General features: G+C 35.0%; 2 protein-coding genes and 1 pseudogene across 3 annotated transcripts in view; all 3 read left to right on the top strand.

The window, feature by feature from the left end:
* LOC106911543 (GTPase IMAP family member 8-like) overlaps positions 1–23225 on the top strand; it is an 83556-nt gene that overhangs the window by 13460 nt on the left and 46871 nt on the right. The gene's annotated exons all lie outside the window — the stretch shown is intronic.
* On the top strand, positions 5429–12220 carry LOC106912924 (GTPase IMAP family member 8-like; annotated as a pseudogene). The gene is made up of 6 exons (XR_015764097.1): positions 5429–6476; positions 7411–8130; positions 9472–10191; positions 10284–10417; positions 10527–11185; positions 11291–12220. The product of XR_015764097.1 is annotated as a GTPase IMAP family member 8-like (transcript).
* Positions 13841–20105, top strand: LOC106913308 (GTPase IMAP family member 8-like). The gene is made up of 6 exons (XM_088008288.1): positions 13841–13957; positions 14269–14991; positions 15910–16626; positions 16721–16854; positions 18092–18779; positions 19033–20105. The coding sequence occupies exons 1-6, from the start codon at positions 13927–13929 to the stop codon at positions 19176–19178; spliced, it is 2439 nt and encodes an 812-aa protein (XP_087864414.1). The 5' UTR covers positions 13841–13926; the 3' UTR covers positions 19179–20105.

Genomic DNA, 23225 nt, shown 5'->3' with positions numbered 1-23225 from the left:
TAACTAATTTTTACCAAACACAAACTTTTATTTGCACACATCAGAAATCTTTTGTTGTGATTTTAGGTCCTGCCCACAGTATCATGTAAGAATCACAAGCAAAACTTTGAGTCACAAACAAAAACGTAGAGTAGCAAGAAAAGATTTCTGACAAGTGCAAATAAGTTTGTTTTGCAAAAAAGAAAGTTAACTTCATGAGTCAAAAATGTTTGATTTAAAAATTTTTTTTTTAATTTTAAACAAAACTCAGTAGGCTTTTCTCATGGTGACATGCATTAACAATTAAATTTTTGCTTTTGTTTTTTTTCTGCAGTTCCACGTTAAAGTTTGTTGCAGCTCTGCTTTCCTTAATGGACCATCTTCATCTCCACTGCAAGTGTAGCAAACAGGCAGCTCTTTTTATAGATTACAGTCACTAAAAGGTTGCATTGTGCCCTTATTTATATTTTTAATAGTGTAATTTTGTAAAGACAAAATATGTCTGGTGGTCTAGCTCTGATTTACATATCTTGCTAAATTGCGGGTTTGAATATTGCAATACTTTCCTATAACAAAATAGACCTGCGGAAAGAAATTAGTTATAAAATATCTTACTTATCCATAGTGTTATGCTCTATATAGAGATGTTTGTTAGCTTTGATTGTATATCTCACAATTTTGTAATTTATCATTGTTTATTAAACTCTGAAAGCTGAGAGGCTTTGTTAATATTCTGTCCTAGAAGGCGGTTAGGTGTGCCCTTTTTTTTTGTTGAGCACCTGCCCCTTTAGTGGTCTCTGCACGGCCCTGCAACAAAGGACACTGGACAACTCCACCCACTTCGTCTATTTAGTTTATGTGGTTGTTTGATGAGTTATAGGATGATAACCTTTAGGTGACGTATCATGTAAAATCAACTTTTTGGGGGGATTTACATATTATAATGTTATTCCCTCATCAAAACATACCTTTTTGCCTTTGTTCTATCATGCATGTCTGAGAAATACTACATGGCAGTGCAATACTGGTAAAAACTGGAAGAAGGAGTTTCAGAAAGAGCAGAAGTTTTTAAAGAAAAATACATATTACTGTCACATTAAATTCATATCCTTGGTTCAGTCAATAACCTTTCCTTAATCCTTAATGAAAGGAATTAAATCCTTACATTAACTAATATATTAGCTACAATTTTTTACATTTATATTAATGTATCAAATATTTATGTGTACAATATAGTGCAAGTAAAAATGCAAAGTAAAACAAATTAATTTATATTTCTCTTGTTAATTTACAAAAAATAAGTAAGCTAAGTGTCAAAAGCCTCTCAGTCGATGACAAACAGCAGCAAAGTGAGGAAAGTAAAAGCAAACAGCAGCAAGGCTGATATAACTTTCCACACCGATTCCTTCTGGCACTACACTGCCCTCTTGTGTACAAAAAATCTAACTATTAAACAAAATGAAGCTGAAAAACTAAAATTATTTTTATGCAATACAACATCTAATGCCATTTTGTGAGTCTCACTCATTAAATTTACTTCATTAAAGAAAATTATATATCTTAGGGAAATAATTTGTTCATTGTGATGTGATATTAAATAAACTGAGGACATGAGCTTGTCTGTTTTGTTTTTTAACCCTAACACATAGTTCAGGTCAAATTGAACTCTTTGGCATTTTGACAGCAGTAGGAATGTATTGAATGTCATTATTTCCACCTTAAGTTATGAAGTTTCCTAGACTGGTCAATAATTTGTGAGAAATATTTTAAAAGTGTGTACTTTTGTGGCTGTACGTTGAAGCTGTTACATGTCAAATTATATGTCAGGTACCTGCTGTGCAGTCCAGCCCTGGAGAACTCAAATGTTTATGTTTATTTTCTAGCAGCATCACTCCCAAACTTTTGGTTTATATGTCGATGGTATCGGGTGGTTTTCATGAAGGCTTGATGACACCAAAGTGAACAAGTGTGAGATCAGGTATCATGTCCTGAAGAATGTAAACCACAATTATACAATGATAAGGAAAAGAAGCTTTTTGAGAAGATTGAAGAGATTTGGACACTAAGGTCTATTTGCTAATGAATTAATTAAGCCAAAAGGACAAACAAATCTAAAAAACAAAGATGTAATATTTGGAATATGATATTTCATGCCTTCATGCTCTGCATGTCGATATTACATGTTGTCTTTTCAGTTGACTCTGACTTTCCTTAATACACAAACCTGAAGTTTATTTTAAGCAGCTGAGACATTTATTGTTAAAGGTCAATAGTGCAGAGACTGTGAGGAAGGCAAAGCAATAAATATTTCATATACAGTGGGGAGAACAAGTATTTGATACACTGTTGATTTTTCAGGTTTTCCCACTTGCAAAGCATGTAGAAGACTGTAATTTTTATCATAGTTACTCTTCAACTGTGAGTGATGGAATCTAAAACAAAAATCCAGAAAAATACAATGTATGATTTTTAAATAATTAATTTCCATTTTATTGTGTGAAATAAGTATTTGATCATCTACCAACCAGTAAGAATTTTGGCTCTCACACATGTTAGTTCTTCTTTAAGAAGCCCTCCTGTTCTCCACTCATTACCTGTATTAACTGCACCTGTTTGAACTCCTTACCTGTATAAAAGACACCTGTCCACACACTCAATCAATCAGACTTTAGCATCTCCACAATGCCCAAGACCAGAGAGCTGTGTAAGGACATCAGGGATAAAATTGTAGACCTGCACAAGGCTGGGATGGGCTACAGGACAATAGGCAAGCAGCTTGGTGAGAAGGCAACAACAGTTGGTGCAATTATTAGAAAATAGAAGAAATACAAAATAACGGAAAATCTCCCTCGGTCTGGGGCGCCATGCCCCAGACCGAGCGCCATGCTCCACCTCGTGGAGCATCATTGATCTTGAGGAAGATGAGGAATGAGCCCAGAACTACATGGTCAATGACCTGAATAGAGCTGGGACCACAGTCTCAAAGAAAACAATCAGTAACACTCTACCCCGTCAAGGATTGAAATCCTGCAGTGCACGCAAGGTGCCCTTCCTCAAGCCAACGCAAATGACCATCTGAATGATCCAGAGGAGGAATGGGAGAAGGTCATGTGGTCTGATGAGACAAAAATAGAACTTTTTGGTTTAAACTCCACTCGTCATGTTTGGAGGAAGAAGAATGATGAGTACAACCCCAAGAACACCATCCCAACCGTGAAGCATGGCAGTGGAAACATCATTCTTTGGGGATGCTTTTCTGCAAAGGGGACAGGACGACTGCACCATATTGTGGGAAGGATGGATGGGGCCATGTATCGTGAGATTTTGGCCAAAAACCTCCTTCCCTCAGTAAGAGCACTGAAGATGGGTCGTGGCTGGGTCTTCCAGCATGATAACGACCCAAAACACACAGCCAGGGCAACTAAAGAGTGGCTCCGTAGGAAACATCTTAAGGTCCTGGAGTGGCCTAGCCAGTCTCCAGACCTGAATCCAATAGAAAAACTTTGGAGGGAGCTTAAAGTCCGTGTGGCCCAGCGACAGCCCCGAAACCCGAAGGCTCTGGAGGAGATCTGTATGGAGGAGTGGGCCAAAATCCCTGCTGCAGTGTGTGCAAACCTGGTCAAGAACTACAGGAAAAGTCTGATCTCTGTAATTGCAAACAAAGGTTTCTGTACCAAATATTAAGTTTCATTTTTCTGGTGTATCAAATACTTATTTCACACAATAAAATGGAAATTAATTATTTAAAAATCATACATTGTATTTTTCTGGATTTTTGATTTAGATTCCATCACTCACAGTTGAAGAGTAACTATGATAAAAATTACAGTCTTCTACATGCTTTGCAAGTGGGAAAACCTGAAAAATCAACAGTGTATCAAATACTTGTTCTCCCCACTGTATTAAAATATTTAGTTGCTGGAAATGTGGCAATATTCAGCTTTAGGATCACAATTACAAATTTGTGTGAAATTGTGCCTAAAGAGAACAGATTTAAAATTAGATAATTATTCTGATTAAAAGAAAATGATTAATCAAGATTGTTTAATGAGAAAGAACAGCTATGGAGAACTAGGAGTGTTTTACTTTGGGTTGTGACTTCTCCACAGTGTCTCCATGTTTTTCTCCTGCTTGTTCCCATCCTCAGATCTTTCACAGAGAAAGATCTCAAAGCTCTGGTGGAGATCATGAAGCCATTAAAAGGGAGAGTGTGGAGACACTGCATGGTGCTGTTTACCTGGGGAGACTGGATCAAAAACTGTACATGTGTAAAAATAAAGATTTTGCTCATAGATGTTTTACCTATGGAAAATAAATCTGATATTTCCTAAAAAAAAAAAAAAGATAACACTGATCTGATACTTTATCTAGGATATTTGTTTTCTGTCACAGAGCAAGATATTTTTTGACATATTTTTGAGGTTTCAGTATCACTTCATTCTTGTCCCCGTAAGGAAATGTGCCTTGCAGTCAGTAGAAAAACATAAGACACACAATTAGAGGAATATGTTAAAACAGTAAATAAATTTCAGAGGAAAACATCATTATGAATTTCTATTAAAACCATCAGACTGAAATGACAGCAATCACATTCAGTCACATTTATCTCGAAAATGGTCTGAGTAATAAAATAGTTTTTCCATCTATTGGTTCTTGCTTTCATCTGTCTGAATCTCTTTCTAGATGTTAGGAGCTCAGATTCACCATGAAGTAATAAAGTGATAAAGGGAGGGGAGAATGTCTTTTTCCTCTTTTCAATCAATCAATCAATCAAATTTTATTTGTATAGCACATTTCATCAGCAAGGCATTTCAAAGTGCTTTACATAATTAAAATAAAAACAGCATGTGACATTGAATAAAGAGTGAGAAAAAGAAAGACATTTTGAAAAAGATTAAATAAGATAAACACATTAGAGAGTGTAACAGACAAATAAAAAGAAGTTAATAACTAGATGAAAAGTAAAGATAAAAACATTAAAAACATCGAAGACATCAAAACCCGCAATTTAGCCATAAGCAACTCTAAACAGGTGGGTTTTAAGTTGAGATTTAAAGACACTCAGTGTTTCAGCTGTTTTACAGTTTTCTGGAAGTTTATTCCAAATTTGTGGTGCATAGAAGCTGAATGCTGCTTCTCCTCGTTTGGTTCTGGTTCTGGGGATGCAGAGCAGACCAGAACCAGAAGACCTGAGGGGTCTAGACGATTGGTACAGCGATAACAGATCTTTAATGTATTGTGGTGCTAAACCGTTCAGTGATTTATAAACTAACAGTATTTTAAAGTCTATTCTTTGAGCTACAGAGAGCCAGAGTAGGGACTTTAAAACTGGTGTTATGTGCTCTATCTTCCTGGTTTTAGTGAGAATGCGAGCAGCAGCTTCTGGATCAGCTGTAGCTGTTTGATTGATTTGTTAGTCAGACCTGTGAAGACGCTGTTGCAGTAATCAATGCGGTTAAAGATAAATGCATGGATGAGTTTCTCTAGATCACTCTGAGACATTAGTCCTCTAATCCTGGAGATATTCTTCAGGTGATAGAAGGCCGACTTAGTGACTGTCTTTTCTGCCTCTAGTTAAAATGTTTGTTATATCAAGTAATTTGGTACCAATAGTTTTGATGGTCACTTCAGTCAGTTGTTTTATTTTTTTCTCCTTTTGATAGATTATACAATATGAAATTATATAAAACATGACAGAGCAGCAGCTGCTATCAATAACTGTTATGAGTATTAGGGTCGATGAGTAGAAACAGCCCTGAGTCTAAAAATGATTTTTGTTGCAAAAACATCTCTAATATTATGAGTGGATATTTTAATGGATAAACTCTAATATTCAAAAATTAAAACAGAAAATGTGTGAAAAATAACACAGACTGAGAGTTTGAATAGAAAGTGGTTCAACAACTAAGTGACAGAATCAGCTAACAAAGCATAATGACTAATGATTGATGTTATTGTTTGAGTTGTTACTTCTTTAAATTGTTCTGTCCAAATCTCAAATCGTTATATAATGCTTCAGTATTTATTTAGACAATTTCTTCAAATAAATAAATGTTAATATTTCTTTTTTTTACCTAATCAGTTTTATTCTGTGTTAATTGATGAAAAGCTATTTGTTTATTGATTTATTAAGTTTTAGTTTTATTGTAATATTATTTTTATTTAGTGCAGCATAGTTGTTTCTCTTTAATATTTTTGTGTTTTATTTTTATTGATTTAATCTTTGTCTGATGTTACAATGGTTGGTGTTAATTGTGAAGCACTTTGGTCAACTGCTGTTGTTTTAATTGTGTTACACAAAGAAATTATTTTGACATTTTTGGACGTCAGGGTAGAAACGCAGTGATTCTTGTTCCCCAGCAGATGGCGATCTCTGACTATGTTTGACTGATTCAACCATCAACATTTGAACTATTTACTTTCATTTAAGAACAGGTTTTGAAAAGCCAACAACAAGCAGAGTGAATCTAACAAAATGGCTGCGATGTCCAACTCAGGTCTGTGACGTTTTCATGAAACTTTCCATAAACTTTGTTCTATCTTGGATTATATTTTATAAACTTTCATTTTAGAGGCCAAATTTGTTGAATGCAAAGACATTAACTTTATATAAGAGATGGGAGTTGGATAAAATGTCTCCCTCTGCTTTTATAGTTATTTTCGTTTTAGGTTTATTTTAAATGTAATTGTCTGTCTAAATGTTATTGATATTTACTTAATAAAAAACGTTTTCCAATCAGAATATACAGTTAGTGGTTCAACAACTGAGTGACGGGAGCAGCTAACAAAGCATAACAACTTCATGACTAATGATTGATGTTATTGTTTGAGTTGTTACTTCTTTAAATTGTTCTGTCCAAATCTCAAATCGTTATGTAATGCTGCAGTATTTATTTAGACAATTTCTTCAAATAAGTAAATGTTAAAGTTCTATTTTTTTTTACCTAATCAGTTTTATTCTGTGTTAATTGATAAAAAGAACGATTTATTGATTGATTTATTAAGTTTTAGTTTTATAGTAATGTTGTTCTTTTTATTTATTGTAGGATATTGGTTTTTCTTTAATATTTTTGTGTTATATTTTTATTGATTTAATCTTTCTTATGTTACAATGGTTGGTGTTAATTATGAAACACTTTGGTCAACTGCTTTTGTTTTAATTGTGTTACACAAAGAAATTATTTAACTTTGACATTTTTGGACGTGAGGGTAGAAATGCAGTGATTCTTATTGGAGTAGGATAAAATGTCTCCCTCTGCTTTTATAGTTATTTTCGTTTTAGGTTTATTTCAAATGTAATTGTGTGTCTAAATGTTATTGATAGTTACTTAATAAAAGTTTTCCAATCAGAATATACAGTTAAATTAGAAAGTACACTGTGTGCTGGTATGAACAAAGTAGATGTCTTTAACTCCTTATCTCTCCTTACAGCACAAAGTCATCCTGCTACAGAATTGAGGATTGTGTTGATTGGAGGAAGATATAATAACCTTCCCAGTGGTAAAAGTTCAGCTGGAAACTTCATCCTGGGTCAAAATGTTTTCAACACCAGCAGAAGAACAGCTCAGAGTGAAGCGAAGCAGCAGAAAGTGTTCAGCAGACGAGTCACAGTGATTGATACTCCAGGATGGTGGTGGGGTTATCCTAGAGAAGTCACCACAAAACTGTATCAGCTAGAAATCCAGAACAGTGTCCATCTGTGTCCACCAGGACCTCATGTCTTTCTCCTGGTCATTCCTGTTGGTTTACATTTATCACAGCTTATCAAATTATCACTAAAGCAGCACTTGGAGCTTTTTAATGCAGATGTTTTCAGTCACACCATTGTGCTGTTCACTGCTGTTTCTCCATGTAGTGATGAAGAGATAGAATCTAAAATCAGAAGAAATCCAGCCCTGCAGTGGATTCTTCAACAATGTGGAAACAGAAAACATTTTCTCAACATCAGTAACAGAGAAGATAGAGATCAAGTCAAGAAGCTTTTAGAGAAAATTGAGACCCTGATTACAAACAATGGATTCAGACACTGTTCTGTTGACAGAAGTCAAGGAGAAACTCTAAGAAAAGAAATGAGAGATTTGACTGAAAGAGCCTCAAAAAGGTTTGATCAAGTCCAGAAACAAAGAAACAAACTGAAGCTACAGATTGAAGGTAGGTTACAAGTTTATTTATTTATAATAAGTTACAATATTTCTTATCTTGTAAATATTCATGGATAATTGCATCAGATCAACCAAAGTTTGGCAGATAAAACTTTAGATTTTGGTAGTTGTAGTTTTATGGTTCATCATTTAAATAACCATAAAACTACTGAAATTACCAAACTATATACTAATTACATACCAATTACTAATTTAAGTTTAATCCCCTCAGTTGTGCTGTGACTCTTAGCGATTGTGTGTCTTCTTAGCCACACTATAATTTTTTTTTTCTAATTCACGTAAAATACCAGCAGCTGTAGTTACCATAATTTTACTGTATTTATATGGTAAATTACATGTATTTTACTATAAATTAGAGTCTTTTTTCAGTGCACAAAGAAGAGGTGTCATTGAATCCAAGAAGACAATAAATCACTCAGTTAACTGTGAAAAAAAAGTCCCCTCATTTTTGACATGATGCCTCTGAGTGAAGAGATCAAATTTAATCTATTAAATTGACATTCACTGGCATAGAAATGCAACAAATTGTTCACTTGGACCAATTTAACTTTTTACCTTTAAAGTTTTAGCTGAACAATAAATTGAAAATTAAGCTTCAGTAGAATTGAGATACAATCAGAGTTTTCATCAGAAGTTTTCAACCTGCAGCTCCAGAGTCACAAGAGGTTCCTTGGTTCTGTGGCTCAATTAATATTAACATTATTTAGTATGAATATAAACAACAAAATAGCACATTTAGTTCTGTTTACTGTTTTTGTCTCGTGCCTCCATGCAAACACATTTCTCTTCTACATAATGATCTATATTTAAGGAAATAAATGTTTTCAATCGCATCTTCTGTGTGAAAATCCCATGTAACCTTCAGTATAACATTGTTGAAGTTTCTCTATTTTAAAATGTTTGACTATTACTTGAAGAAAAGAAACATCAAATCAAACATAAGATAACAAAACTATTTTGTTTCTTGGTAAAACACAACCAAAACTTTATGACACAAATATAGAGCTAGAAAATTAAAATGAAGTACTGTGTTGAAAAAAAAATCTCTTTTGCTATTTTTTCCACAAAATCTTTGAACAGTTCACTGGCACCACAAAAGCAAAAGAAGATACACAAGTTACTTAAAATGACCTAAATCCCACAGTTTATGCCAAAGATTCACCTCCTGAGTATTTATTGTCTTTTCACCACCAATAATTAGCAGCTTTACAACCTTTTGATTCGTCTATTTTCTGTGTAATCAACTTGGCTCTAAATAAAGGTGAGTTGCATTTTTTTAATTGAGTGACCTAAATTATTTGTTTGTTTTTTTTCTGTTTTGTTGCTTTAGGTGGAAAAATCCCTCCAAGCCATTTAAGAATAGTGATGATTGGAGGATCATTTGCTGGCAAAAGCTCAACAGGAAACATCATTCTAGGAAAAAATGTGTTTAATGTGAATAAAAAGGGTAACAGAACAACAACCCACAGTGAAATCAGTCACAGTGTGGTTGAAGGAAGGCGGCTCACAGTGGTCGATTCTCCTGGATGGTATTATGTCAACACCCTTCAGGAAACCAGTGAGATGGATAAACTGGAAATAGAGAACAGTGTGAATCTGTGTCCTCCAGGACCACATGCTGTGCTGCTGGTTATTGATCTGACGACTGCTATGAGTGCATCATATCTGAGATCTGTTCAGGAACACATGAGTCTGTTTAGAGAAGAAATGTGGAAACACACACTTGTTCTGTTTACCTATGGAGACTTGTTAGCAGTGAAGACTGTAGAGGAGCGCATAGAGAGTGATGAAGGTCTGCAGTGGATAGTGAACAAGTGTGAGAACAGGTATCATGTCCTGAACAACAAGGACCACAGAGATAAGACTCAGGTAAAGGAATTACTGGAGAAGATTGAAGAGATGTGGGCAGGAAATGAAGATCCTTACTATGAAGTGGAGCTGGACCGAGCAACAGAGCTAGAAACCAAGAGAGAGACTGGAGACAAGATGGCCAGAAGGTTGAAGACGATCAATGAGAGAAAATCAAGAGTCCTGAAAGAGCTGATTGGAGGTCAGAAATAGACTGTTATATTTTCCAATATAGTCATGTAAAATTAATGTTTTTGTATTTAAACCATTACTATAATTTTGTTTATTTTACAGATGAGAAACATCCAATCACTGACATCAGGATTGTTCTTGTTGGCCAGAAATGTTCAGGGAAAAGTTTGGCTGGAAACATGATTCTTTTCAAAAGTCAGTTTATCAAAACTTTCGACAGAGATTGGTTGAAAAAGGTAAAAACATGCTGACTAAGCAAAAAGATTTGATACAATCTAAAATCAAGACTGTAGGTGTCCAGTGAGTAAAGTACATCCAAAAATATATTTATTTTTATTATTTCAGAACTACCAACTTCATAGAGAAACTTCAACATGTGTGAAACATGAAGGAAACTTTGATGGAGTAAAAGTCTCAGTGGTTGAAACTCCAGGCTGGTTCTCAGACCCAACACCACCTGACTGGATCAAAGATGAAGTTCTCCACAGTGTCTCCATGTGTTCTCCTGGACCTCATGTTTTTCTTTGTTCCCATCCTCAGATCTTTCACAGAGAAAGATCTCAAAGCTCTGCTGGAGATCATGAAGCCATTAACAGAGAGAGTGTGGAGACACTGCATGGTTCTGTTTATCAGGGGAAACTGGATCAATGACGTCCCTGTAGAGAATTACATCGTCAGAGAGGGAAAGGAGCTCCAGGAGCTTCTGGAGAAATGTGGGAACAGATACCATGTAATAAACCCTTATTCTCAAGACCCTGTTCCTATCAAAGACATGTTCCAAAAATGTTTTGATATTGTGAAGCAAAACAGAGGATGCTTCACAATTAAAGCTGAAGAAAAGAAACCTGAGATTCCACCTTGGCAAGCAAAACAGTTAGAAGAAGAATGGAGGAGGAGAGAACAGGAGCTGATAGAGCGAATGATGAAAGCTTTATCAAAGAAACCAGAAGAACCAACAGCAACTCATGTGAGAACAGCAAAGAGCAAAGATCGCAATCCTGACAGTAAGTTTTATATTATAATGATTTAATGATTTACAGTCTTCCTTACATGCTTTGTCTTAATTATATGTATTTTTCTCTTAAATAACACTTTAATGTCTGTTTCAGTGAGTGGAGATGTTGCCTCAGAATATGGGAGTATTTCAGAGAACAGGAGACGACGAGGACATGACCAAGTAGCTGAATGGCTGAATAACAAAGTGAGAGAGTCAGAGATCAGCTCTGGGATCGGCAGCATTTTTGCCTCAACTATATGTTTGGAAAACGTTGATGAAAGTTCTGAAAACAACTAAAACAAACTTGGAAATTTAGGAAAAGAACAAAGTACAAACTTATCTTATGAACTTCTAAAACAAAACTTTAATATTTAAATCCTGTTATTTTAGCCAATCAACAAAAAAAGACATAACGTCACTTGAAGAGTAATATCCAGAAAAGTTTTTATATTCTTTCCTGATATACTTTATAAAATCCAATAAAAAATAACACTGACATATTTAAAATATTTTTCATTATCCTGATATAGATTTCATCCTATTTTCTTGTACATTACCTAATATTCATAAAGGTTAATTTTTTATTAAACCAATGCTGGAGAGTAAATGTAATGTATAGTTGATTGAGCTGCATTCAAGAGAAAATACATCAGTAATAACATCTGTTTATTTGTTTATGATAAAATAAAACAGAAGTATTACTTATCTATTAATGGACAAACTATATTCTGTATCTCGCTTTTATGTTTTGTACCTTCCATTGGACTTTTTTAATCAACTAGAAGATGTATCTAAAAAATAACCTTATGCAAGTGTGTTGCGGAAACCTTGAAATGCTAATTTTAAAAGGTTCATTTGACCTCAGTTTTTGATCATTAGAGTTAATTCTAAGATTAGCTTTAGAGAAGATGTTTCCATCTGCTAAAGAATTGATCAAGTTTAAATTTTCAAGCTTTAAAATTTCCTGATTGTAAATCACTCCTTATTTGTGTAATCAATGATAACATAAGTATGTAAATAAAATATATGATATGAAGAATCAGTTTTGGTTCGCTATAATTTCTTAAAACTGAAATGCAACAGTGACCAAAATCCCTTCAGGGTATTAAAACATATTCATTTAGCTGGGCTATCTTGGGTGAAACAACATCCCCGATTTTGTTTCAGACTATCTTCAGATGTGATTTCTGACTTTCTTTTTACTCCAGCAGTTCAAACCAGACTATCAGGTTCAAATTCCAGCTGACAAAGAAACCCTAGTTATAGTTACAGTGGATGGCCCTAAGTCACAGAATTATTATTCCTGTGAAAATCAACATTGATGAGTCATGTCTGAGATCTGTCCAGTAACACATGAGTCTATTTAGAGAAGAAATCTGGAAACACACTTGCTCTGTTTAGCTATGGAGACTGGAAATCAGTGAAGACTGTAGAGGAACACAGAGAAAGTGAGGAAGGTCTCCAGTGGAACCTTCAGTTGTTATAAAGATCATGAATGTATCAAACATAGCTTAAAATAAATTTAACTTTTGCAATTTGATTCCTTCAAATTGGACCTCTGCCTCTTTGTTCTCTTTCAAACACTCTGTCTTCAGAACCTCATCACAACAACATTTCTCTATTAAGCTGTTTACAAATATTTTCTGGTACTTGGGTTGAGAAATAGTTTATATCAGCTCCACATATTCACAATGCCACCAGGTGCTGCTGCCATCAGAGTGGAGGAGGTGAGTGGGGAGGGTTTGGGGAAGAAGTGCTCTGTGAGGCGGGAGCTTGGCACCTGCAGCTCCAGAAAGGAGCTGCGTGGAAGGCGGCTCTTTGTGAGAAAAAGCATTTTAGATCCCCTGAATGGCTTCCACAGGAAATTAGAGGATTTCTCCAACATGCATAAAATAATAAAAGCACCACTTCAGGTGTGCTTTGATGAGGGAATAACATGATATGACATAAGCTCTCAAATGCTTTATATCAATTCTACATGATACATTATTGTATCATTTTACATAACACAGCACCTTTAGAAGATGTCACAGCTTTCCTTTGGACTGAGAGACTGTACAATGTGAAATTATTTAAAACATGAAGCAGAGCTGCCATCACTTAACAGATTTTTTAACAGGGTCTATCAGCAGTAATGGTCCAGAGTCTAAAATTTAATTTATGCTGCAGTGAAGTTCTAATAAATCCTAAATGAACATTTTAAATGTGTAAACTCGACTGATTTAACAACTTAAAGCAGCAAACTGACATATCTGTCCAAATGATATAGACTCTGTCAGTGTTTCAGAAAGTAGAGAAGAAGCAGCTACAATATTGTAAACAGATTATATATTTTAGATAATTAATTCCTTGAAAATAAGTATTCAATTTTGCTATAATTTGAGTACCTTCATTTTTTTTGCTGTCTCCTAATTATGAGTTGAGATCTTATAAGGCAAAGCAAATGCTTGAAAATGCATAAATCTTGATTGTGCTTTGGACTTGGCAAATTTTATTCAGTTTTTATTTATAAATCTATTTGTAAAATTTTTCTAATCTCAGCAGTTTTAGTGGAATTTCTTTAATTCTGAAAACCACAACAGATCTGCAGTTGTCCTTGTCGTCCAGCAGATGTCAGTTTCTGGCCATGTTTGACTTTACCAACCAACAACAATCACAACAATCATCTCTGCAATTTGCTTTCATTTAGGAACAAGTTTAGTGAGAATAAACAACAGGCAGAAACGTCAACAGTGTGAAGCTGAAGAAATGTCTGCTTCAGGAGTTATATCCAGCCCAGGTTAGTGATTTTTTATAAAACTCTTCCTCAGACTTTTTTCTCATCTTGGATTCCACTTTTTTCAACTTTTGTCTTACTGGCTAAATATGTTGAATTCAGAGACTTTTGACTTTACATTGCAGATGGGAGTAGGACAAAATGGCTCCCTCTGCTTTTCTAGATTTTTTATGTTGGGATGTTAATTTTGTAAAGTGATTTACAACATTATTCCTATGGAAATGTGCATTACAAAAAGATTTTATATTCTGAGATGGCTTACACAAAAAACATTTGTAAACTGTATTTCAATAATGTCTCAACTCTCCTTACAGCACAAATCCACCCTGCTACAGAGTTGAGGGTTGTGTTGATAGGAGGAAGGAGATCAGATGGAAGTCCCAGTGGTAAAAGTTCAACTGGAAACTTCATTCTGGATCAACATGTTTTTGATACAAGCAGAAGAACAGCTCAGAGTGAAGCGAGGCAGCAGGAAGTGTTCAGCAGACAAGTCACAGTGGTTGATACTCCAGGATGGAGGTGGGGTGATTCAAGAGAAGAGACTCCAAAATTGGATCAGATAGAAATCCAGAACAGTGTCCATCTGTGTCCCCCAGGACCTCATGTCTTTCTCCTGGTCATTCCTATCAGTTTACATTTCTCTCAGCGTGTCAAAGCATCTCTAAAGCAGCACTTCGAGCTTTTTAATGTGGATGTTTTCAGTCACACCATTTTGTTGTTCACTGCAGTCGCTCCATGTAGTGATGAAAAGGTAGAATCTAAAATCAGAAGAAATCCAGTCCTGCAGTGGATTCTTCAACAATGTGGAGACAGAAAACATTTTCTCAACATCAGTAACGGAGAAGACAGAGATCAAGTCAAGAAGCTTTTAGAGAAAATTGAGACCCTGATTACAAACAATGGATTCAGACACTGTTCTGTTGACAGAAGTCAAGGAGAAACTCTGAGAAAAGAAATGAGAGATTTGACTGAAAGAGCCTCAAAAAGGTTTGATCAAGTCCAGAAACAAAGAAACAAACTCAATAAACTGATTTCAGGTGGGTTACAAGCTTCTATTTAAAAAAAAAAAATAAGTCACAGTTCTCCATGTTATAGGAAATAATATTTCAGGATTCACATCTTCTGTGAGAACATCACCTGTAACCCTTTGTAAAATTTTGTTGAATTTTCACTTTTTGAAAATGTGTCACTGAAGTGATTAGAAGACATTAATATTTGTTTCCAGAAGTTAAAATATTTTGGTTTTAATTTGTTGTGGTTTTATGTTTTATCTTATGCTTAAGGTGCATTTAAATTGTTACAAATACTGTTGCACTGCTTTTATTGTGAGATTTGTGTGTGGGCATATGGGGATACGAGACCTGCTATGAAAAGAACACAGTAAATACTGTAACAGAGCTAGCTGCACCAACCTGATACAGCAGATTGGTGCAGCTTTAGGCAAAGATGGGCCCAAAGCGATGTGTTGTCATTTCAGAGAATGTTTTATTATTTTTAGAAGAAAACAAACCTCCAATAAGACTAAGATAAAAAAAAAAACGATTTAATTATACTACTACATGGCTTCTGGTAAAACACAACCAGAAGATTGAGTTTGTTTCCAGAGAAAGTATTCAGAAACAGAAAGCCAACATAGAACTAGACAAACCAGTCCCACAAGAAAACTTAAGTTCATTTTCTTTCGCAAAATCTTTTAACAGTTCACGGGGAGCTGTAAAGTAAAAAGAAGATACAACAGTCACTTAAAATGACATTGATCATGCAGGTCATGCAACAGATTCACCACCTGACTATTTGTTTGGCCACCAGTAATTTCAATTTATTTCAGCTTTGCAACTGCTGGGTTACTTTATTTTCTGTGTCGTCGACCCTGATCTCAATAAACCTGAGTTGCCAACTTGTTTTAAATTGAGGAAACTACATAATTTCTTGGTTTCTCTGTTTTGTTGGTTTAGATGGAAAAGTCCCTCCAGACCATTTAAGAATAGTGATGATTGGATCATCATGTGCTGGGAAAAGCTCAACAGGAAACACCATCCTAAGGAAAAATGCCTTTGGTGTTACTAAAAGTAGTAGGAGAACAACCCACAGTGAAATCAGTCATGGTTTGGTTGAAGGAAGGCGGCTCACAGTGGTCGATTCTCCTGGTTGGTTTTACATCAACACCCTTCAGGAAACCAGTCAGATGGATAAACTGGAAATAGAGAACAGTGTGAATCTGTGTCCTCCAGGACCACATGCTGTGCTGCTGGTTATTGATCTGATAACTATCATGAATTCATTATATCTGACATCTGTTCAGGAACATATGAGTCTTTTTAGGGAAGAAATCTGGAGACACACACTTGTTCTGTTTACATTTGGAGACTTGTTAGGAGTGAAGACTGTAGAGGAGCACATAGAGAGTGATGAAGGTCTGCAGTGGATAGTGAACAAGTGTGAGAACAGGTATCATGTCCTGAACAACAAGGACCACAGAGATAAGACTCAGGTAAAGGAACTACTGGAGAAGATTGAAGAGATGTGTGCAGGAAATGAAGATCCTTACTATGAAGTGGAGCTGGACCAAGAAGCAGAGCTAGAAACCAAGAGAGAGACTGGAGACAAGATGGCCAGAAGGTTGAAGAAGATCAATGAGAGAAAGACAAGACTCCTGAAAGGGATGTTTGAAGGTAGGCAATAAATAAGACATGTTTTATGATAAAGTCATAAAATATGTATGTTTTAGTATTTAAACCATTACTGTAATTTTTGTTTGTTTTACAGATGAGAGACACCAAGTCACTGAAATCAATATTGTTCTTATTGGCCAGAAATGCTCTGGAAAAAGTAAAGCTGGAAATCTGGTTCTTGTCAACAAGAGCTTCAATATAAACTTTGAGAGAGCTTGGTTGAAAAAGGTAACACAACATGCATGCAAAAACATTTGACACAGTCTATATATGCTCATGTTCTCACTAGAGCTCATCACCCCATGTCCTTACACTGGCTAGTGAGAATAGATTTTAAAATACTGCTGTTAGTTTATAAATCACTGAACTTAGCGTCACTATACATTAAAGATCTGCTGTTTCTGAATCAACCTTCCAGACAACTCAGGTCTTCTGGTTCTGACCTGCTCTGCATCCCCAGAACCAGAACCAAATCTGGAGAAGCAGCATTCAGCGTCTATGCACCACAAATCTGGAACAAACTTCCAGAAAACTGCATAACAGCCGAAACACCGAGTACTTTTAAAATTAGACTAAAAACCCATCTGTTTAGAGTTGTTTTTGAAACATAAATTAAACATTAATCAGCATTCTGATGTACCTCTTATGAGGTAGGTAAGTTATAAAACTATGAGATTTCTTTCAGTGGTAACAGACTTCCATAAAAGTCTCAAGCTGGGATCTTTGTTTTGTGTTTCTTCCTATACATCTTTAAAAGTGATGCACTGGAAACCACAATGATGGACATGACAAAGTCATTCTTGTGTTCTCATTGGGTGTTAATTTTTGCTTCAAAAAATTATCGGATGGGAAGCTAAAAAAGACAATTGTTTTGTATCAGTTGTAGAAGATAAGTGAGCCCATCTCCAAAGTGATTAAAGCCTACAATAACATCTGCAAAACATGTTGCAGCAAACACAAAAGTCCTGAGGGTTTGGGTTTCTGTGGGAAAGTTGTGAACAAATACTATCTTGCCTGTAATGGGTAACACACTTAAAGTTTTCATCTGATTAGTTTCCATGGAGGCTAATGCTAACTGCTATTTAGCATTAAATAGCAGTTAGCTATTTTTATGCTGACAAATTTTTATGTCAGCATAAAAATTTAAAGAATTATTTTTTTAAACAAATTACAGGAATAATCAGGGGTTCCTGAAACACTTGGTATAATAGCACTGTACTTTGTATCAATCTTATGGTTGAATGACAAATCATATTAAAAATGATAAATGTTGGATATAATGTCTGTTTAGTCCACTTAGCAGCAAAAGGTTTTTTTTTGTTTTTTTATCTGAGATGTTGCTTATTTTGACTATATGACTTTTATACAAAAATGCAAAAAATTGCAATAAATTAATTACAGCCCTTCAATTTTTTTTATTGTGCCTCAAGAATAAATTTTGTGTGTTTGCTTTATATAATTTCAGAACAAAGAAGATCATATAGAAACTTCAACGTGTGTGAAACATGAAGGAAACTTTGATGGAGTAAAAATCTCAGTGGTTGAAACTCCAGGCTGGTTCTCAGACCCAACACCACCTGACTGGATCAAAGATGAAGTTCTCCACAGTGTCTCCATGTGTTCTCCTGGACCTCATGTTTTTCTCCTGCTTGTTCCCATCCTCAGATCTTTCACAGAGAAAGATCTCAAAGCTCTGCTGGAGATCATGAAGCCATTAACAGAGAGAGTGTGGAGACACTGCATGGTGGTTTTTACCTGGGGAGACTGGATCAATGACGTCCCTGTAGAGAATTACATCGTCAGAGAGGGAAAGGAGCTCCAGGAGCTTCAGGAGAAATGTGGGAACAGATACCATGTTCTAAACCCCAAGAGTTCTGATGATCCGGTTCAGTTGAAAGAGCTGTTTCAAAAAATGTTTGTCATGGTGACTCAAAACAAGGGATGGTTCACAACAAAACATACAAAAAGAGAACGTGCAGATTCTGATTCTACCTCAGCAAAAAAACAACGCATGCTGACCGAAGACGAGTGGAACCAACGGGAGCAGAACCTGATAGACAAAATGTTGGAGGCTTTGTCAAATGAACCAGAGGAACCAACGGTACCTTTTACAGAAACATCAAGTAGCATGGACGAGGGCTACATACCATCCAGTAAGTGTAACTTAATCAAATTGAAAGTTTTGTGTTCATATATAATCTCATGCATTTTACTGCACACTTTTTCCATAGCAATCTGATTTTCTTTAGAAATGAGTTTTCATAGTCAGATGTAACAGAGAACCAAACATACAACATTGTCAATAATGACACCAGGAATTGCTAAACTAAATAAATACAATGAAAATAATCAAGCAGATACAAAGAAATATAAAATATGGAATTAAAGTTTCCTTTTCTGTTTCAGTGAGTGAGGATAAGGACTCAGATTGTGGGAGAATTATAAAGTTTGGAAATCTACAATTATATGACCAGGTTCCTGAATGGTTGCAGCAAAGACCGAGACCAGCTGAGATCAGCTCTGGGGCTTTGCACTCCAGCAACTTTTACTGAAAAATTGAAGAAAGTCTCCTAATCTAATGACAGAAAAAGTTTTTTCACTGAAAGGAAAAACAAAATGTCAGCATGTCCTCAAACATCACAAAGAGGCTCAAAAATGCTCTAACTTTAATAAGCAGGATAGAAAATAAAACTGACATCTGAGCTTTATTTGAAATCATTTAACAAGTGTGAGTGTTGCACTGCCGACATTATTGCATAAAATAAGTTGCTACAGAGTTGATCTATTGAAATGTAGTTTCCTGTAAATTGTCATTGTTTTATTAATTTAATTTTTTGTGTCCAAAATGAATGTATATCAGAATATTTAAAAACTCATAGATGTTAAACATGTTTCTGCACTTTTTTTAATTCAACTGTTTTTTCTTTTGCTTTCTATACACAAATGTGAAAAATATTTGAATTTATAACAAATGCTAAACCTGGTTGTGTAAGATGGAGTTTTTCAATTATTTTCATAACATTTATGTTCATGATATCTAAACGCAGTAGATTTTCTGAAGATGGAGATTATTTTAACTCATCTGTAGAGTCTGATTAATTTGTTGTTTGTCATACATGACAACTAGTTTTAATAACTGGCAAGTTTATTCTTGTTGGACAAAAATGTTCAGGAAAGAGTGAAGATGGAAATCTGATCCTTCACAATAATCGATTTGACATCAGTTCTAACAAAAGTCGGTTGAAGTAGGTAGCCTTGTATGCTGCCTGCACAGAAATGTTTTGTGATGCTGTTTCACTGAAAGAAAATATGAACATGATCAAACTAAACAATGGAGTCTTCAAAACTAGAAGACAAATAAAACACCCCTCAGAGGCTATATTGACACAAAACAACACTTATGGAACAGGAGGGGTGATGATTTGTTGATGTGTTTTTTTTTCCTTCTTCACAATAAACACCTTAATTTAGAATTTGCAGTTTGTGTTGTGATATTGTCTAATTTTATGGTTTGCAAACAATCTGAAACACTTAAAAGGACACATAAAACTAAAGGACATTAGGAAGAGAGCAAAAACTTTATCCCACCTCTGCACAGTGCATCTGGAAAGTATTCACATCTGAATTAGTCTCAACACAATCCTGTCACAGAAATCTACATACAATGAATCATTTTGATTTCATTTTTGGTGTTTGACTTCTGACCTGCATCATCAACTGTAGGATCTTATTTATAGAAGTGAGTGAATTTCCAGGTCCAGTCAACCCAATTTACTACAGGTGGACTCCATCTGTAGAAACATCTTAAAGATGATCAGTGGAAATAACTCAATTTTAAGCTTCATCAACAAAGTTTTAAGCAAAAAATGTGAATATCAAGAGTAATGAAAAAGATGGTTGTGGATATGTGGATAAGGTAAAAAAAAAAATTATGGATATTTTTATGATGCACTCATGCATGTAAATTTCTTTTTATACAAGGGAGAGACATTCATTCAGTGATATGTGGTGTAATGGTCTCGCTATGGTGTCTTGTACCAAAACTAACCATTAGCCAAACTCCTTCCACACGAGTCAGTAATTAGTTCTTCCTTTATTTCCATGTAGAATGGAGTGAAAAGGCATTGCTTCAAAGAACTCGACCAGGAATACAACGTTCATAACAGTCAAGTGTGTTCATCTGCTCTACCGGTAGCAAACAACCGTACTGACTAAATAACGTAAGAGTAAAGCAGTTCCCTAATAGTCCAACAGATGGCAGCAATGTGCCATGCAAATTAAAACACCCAGGACATGTGGACTGTTCTTGTTGGCCAAAAATGTTCAGGAAGAACATTGTGGGAAATCTGATTCTTTTTAACAAGATATTAGATATTTATTTGTTTTATAAAGATTGGTTGGAAACTATAACCTTATTTTCTGTATGAACAGAAATATCCTTCACATCAATCAGATTAGTTACTGATTTTTTTAACAGCTGTTCTTTTGTTCAAATTATCACAAAAGACTTACCTGAAATGTCTTCCAATGAGCTTGGAAGACATTTCAGGTAAGTAGTGGTGTAGCGGATATGTGCTGAGAGAATAAATCCGGCCAACAGTGGATAACAAGCTTTTTTTCTTCTGCCTCTCTTATCCAAACAGGATTTATCACCACATGCCTTCTGACTACTGCTAGGTTGGGGAGGGGAAAGAAGGGATTAAGTGAGGTAACATAAACATAGGTAATAAGGTGTTGACTACTTTGTATGCTTTGTATACTATTGTTTATGCTATTTTGCTTGTTATCTGTATGTCTCAACCATGTCTGTTCATTATGTTGGACTCTGTTGTTGCACATTTTGGTCACTGCCAGACCCGAAATAATAATAAAAAAATATTAAATTAAAAACTGGCAGAGACAAAAGCAAAACTTATAAAGCTTAGTTGAAGACCTAAACTTTTGCCTTAAAATTTTGAATTCTGGTAAAAAAAAATTTACAATGTGAATTTCCCTTTAAAAATGTACCTGATCATTTGCCTTTCAGGTTTACTAAAATAAACCTTTCATTTATGCATGGTTGAAAACATAACAGGCAAGCAGAACTGCTATAAACAACAATTTCTTGTGAGCATCAATGGTTCTTGGTATAAAGCTGTTTTGTTTTTTTCAAGCTCTACCACTTTCATAATTCAAATGAGCAAACTGATGTGTCTTTGCAAAATGAAAAAGATTCAATCTGAGTGTTTAAGAGAAAGTTGATTAAGATTTGGCAACAGAATAAACTACAGTAACATCAGTTTCTATATTTTAGATAATTATTTCCTTAGTAGATATTCTTCTTTGGTTTTTGCCATATTAAACTGTGGTTTCAGGATTTAGATTGAGAGTCCAAATGCTTTAAGTGAATTTAAAAAAATGTCCTTAGTTTTGAAATTTTAGGGTTAATGTATCTGTCTTTGGTAACCAGATCTGTAATTCTGCAGTGAGATAACAGGAAGAACTTGACAGACGAGTTACAGTTGTTGATATTCCAGGCAGGAAGTAGAGAAGAGAGAACCCAACCCACCTGGATCAGATCCAAATCCAGAACAGTGTCCATCTGTGACCTTCAGGACCTCATGTCTTTTTTTCTGGTCGTTCTCATTGGCTTATATTCACCTCAGTGTCTCAAACTATTGCTGGAGGAACACCTAGAGCTTTTTAATGTAGATGTTTTTATTCACACAACATACAACAGAAAGTAATACGAGTTAGAAAACATTGCCTAAGCAAAGTAGGTGTTTCTAAACTGCATGCAAATAATGGCTCATGCTCTCCTAACAGCACAAAGCCGCCCTGCTACAGAGATGAGAATTGTGCTGATAGGAGGAAGTGTCATTGCTTTTAAATGGTTTTGTATAGTTTAAACTTGTGCATATGTATTAATTAGTTTTACTTTTGTGTAAAAAGGTTGTTGTGTGTTGCAGTCTTCTGCCCAGGTCCCTCTTGAAACTGAGATAAAGATCTCAACAAGGTTTATCTGGTTAAACAAAGGGAATAAAAAAAACAAAAAAACTGTAAATGCATCTTAAGGAAGAACATAAAAATAAATACAAATTGAAACTTTTACACAAAAATGAAACTTTCACACTAAATTTCCAGATGATAGACGATAAGGGGAGGGGAGAAAGTATTTTTTCTGCCTATCTTAAAGTCTTTTAATAATATACTAGTTCATTCACTACCAGTAACTTTGCTGGTCACTTTTACCAATTGTTTCATCTGTTTTTGTTTCCTCAGATTTTTCTCAGAGGATGTATTGTGAAATTACATAAAAGCAACAGAACTGCTATTAATAACAGTTTTACATAAAAAGGTGCATGAGCAATAACATTCCTGAGTCTAAAACTATGGTTTGTGCTGCAATACATTTCTTAAAAATCAACAGTCAGCATTTTAAATATGTACGCTGCTGATTTACAGATTCAAAGCAGCAAATGTGTCAGAAAAATGACACAGGGTCTATAAGAGGTTAAACAGAAAGTTGATCAAAAATTGAAAGACAGGAGGAGCTCCATCAGCATAATCTGATTACTAATGTCAGATTTTATTTTCCACACAGTTTTTGTTTTTACTTT

The sequence above is a fragment of the Poecilia mexicana genome, unplaced genomic scaffold, assembly GCF_051168715.1.
Source record: "Poecilia mexicana isolate PSO_F unplaced genomic scaffold, ASM5116871v1 scaffold_8, whole genome shotgun sequence".
Classification (NCBI taxonomy): domain Eukaryota; kingdom Metazoa; phylum Chordata; class Actinopteri; order Cyprinodontiformes; family Poeciliidae; genus Poecilia; species Poecilia mexicana.
Note: the sequence above shows the minus strand (reverse complement) of the source record. Positions and strands in the feature narration are given on the sequence as shown.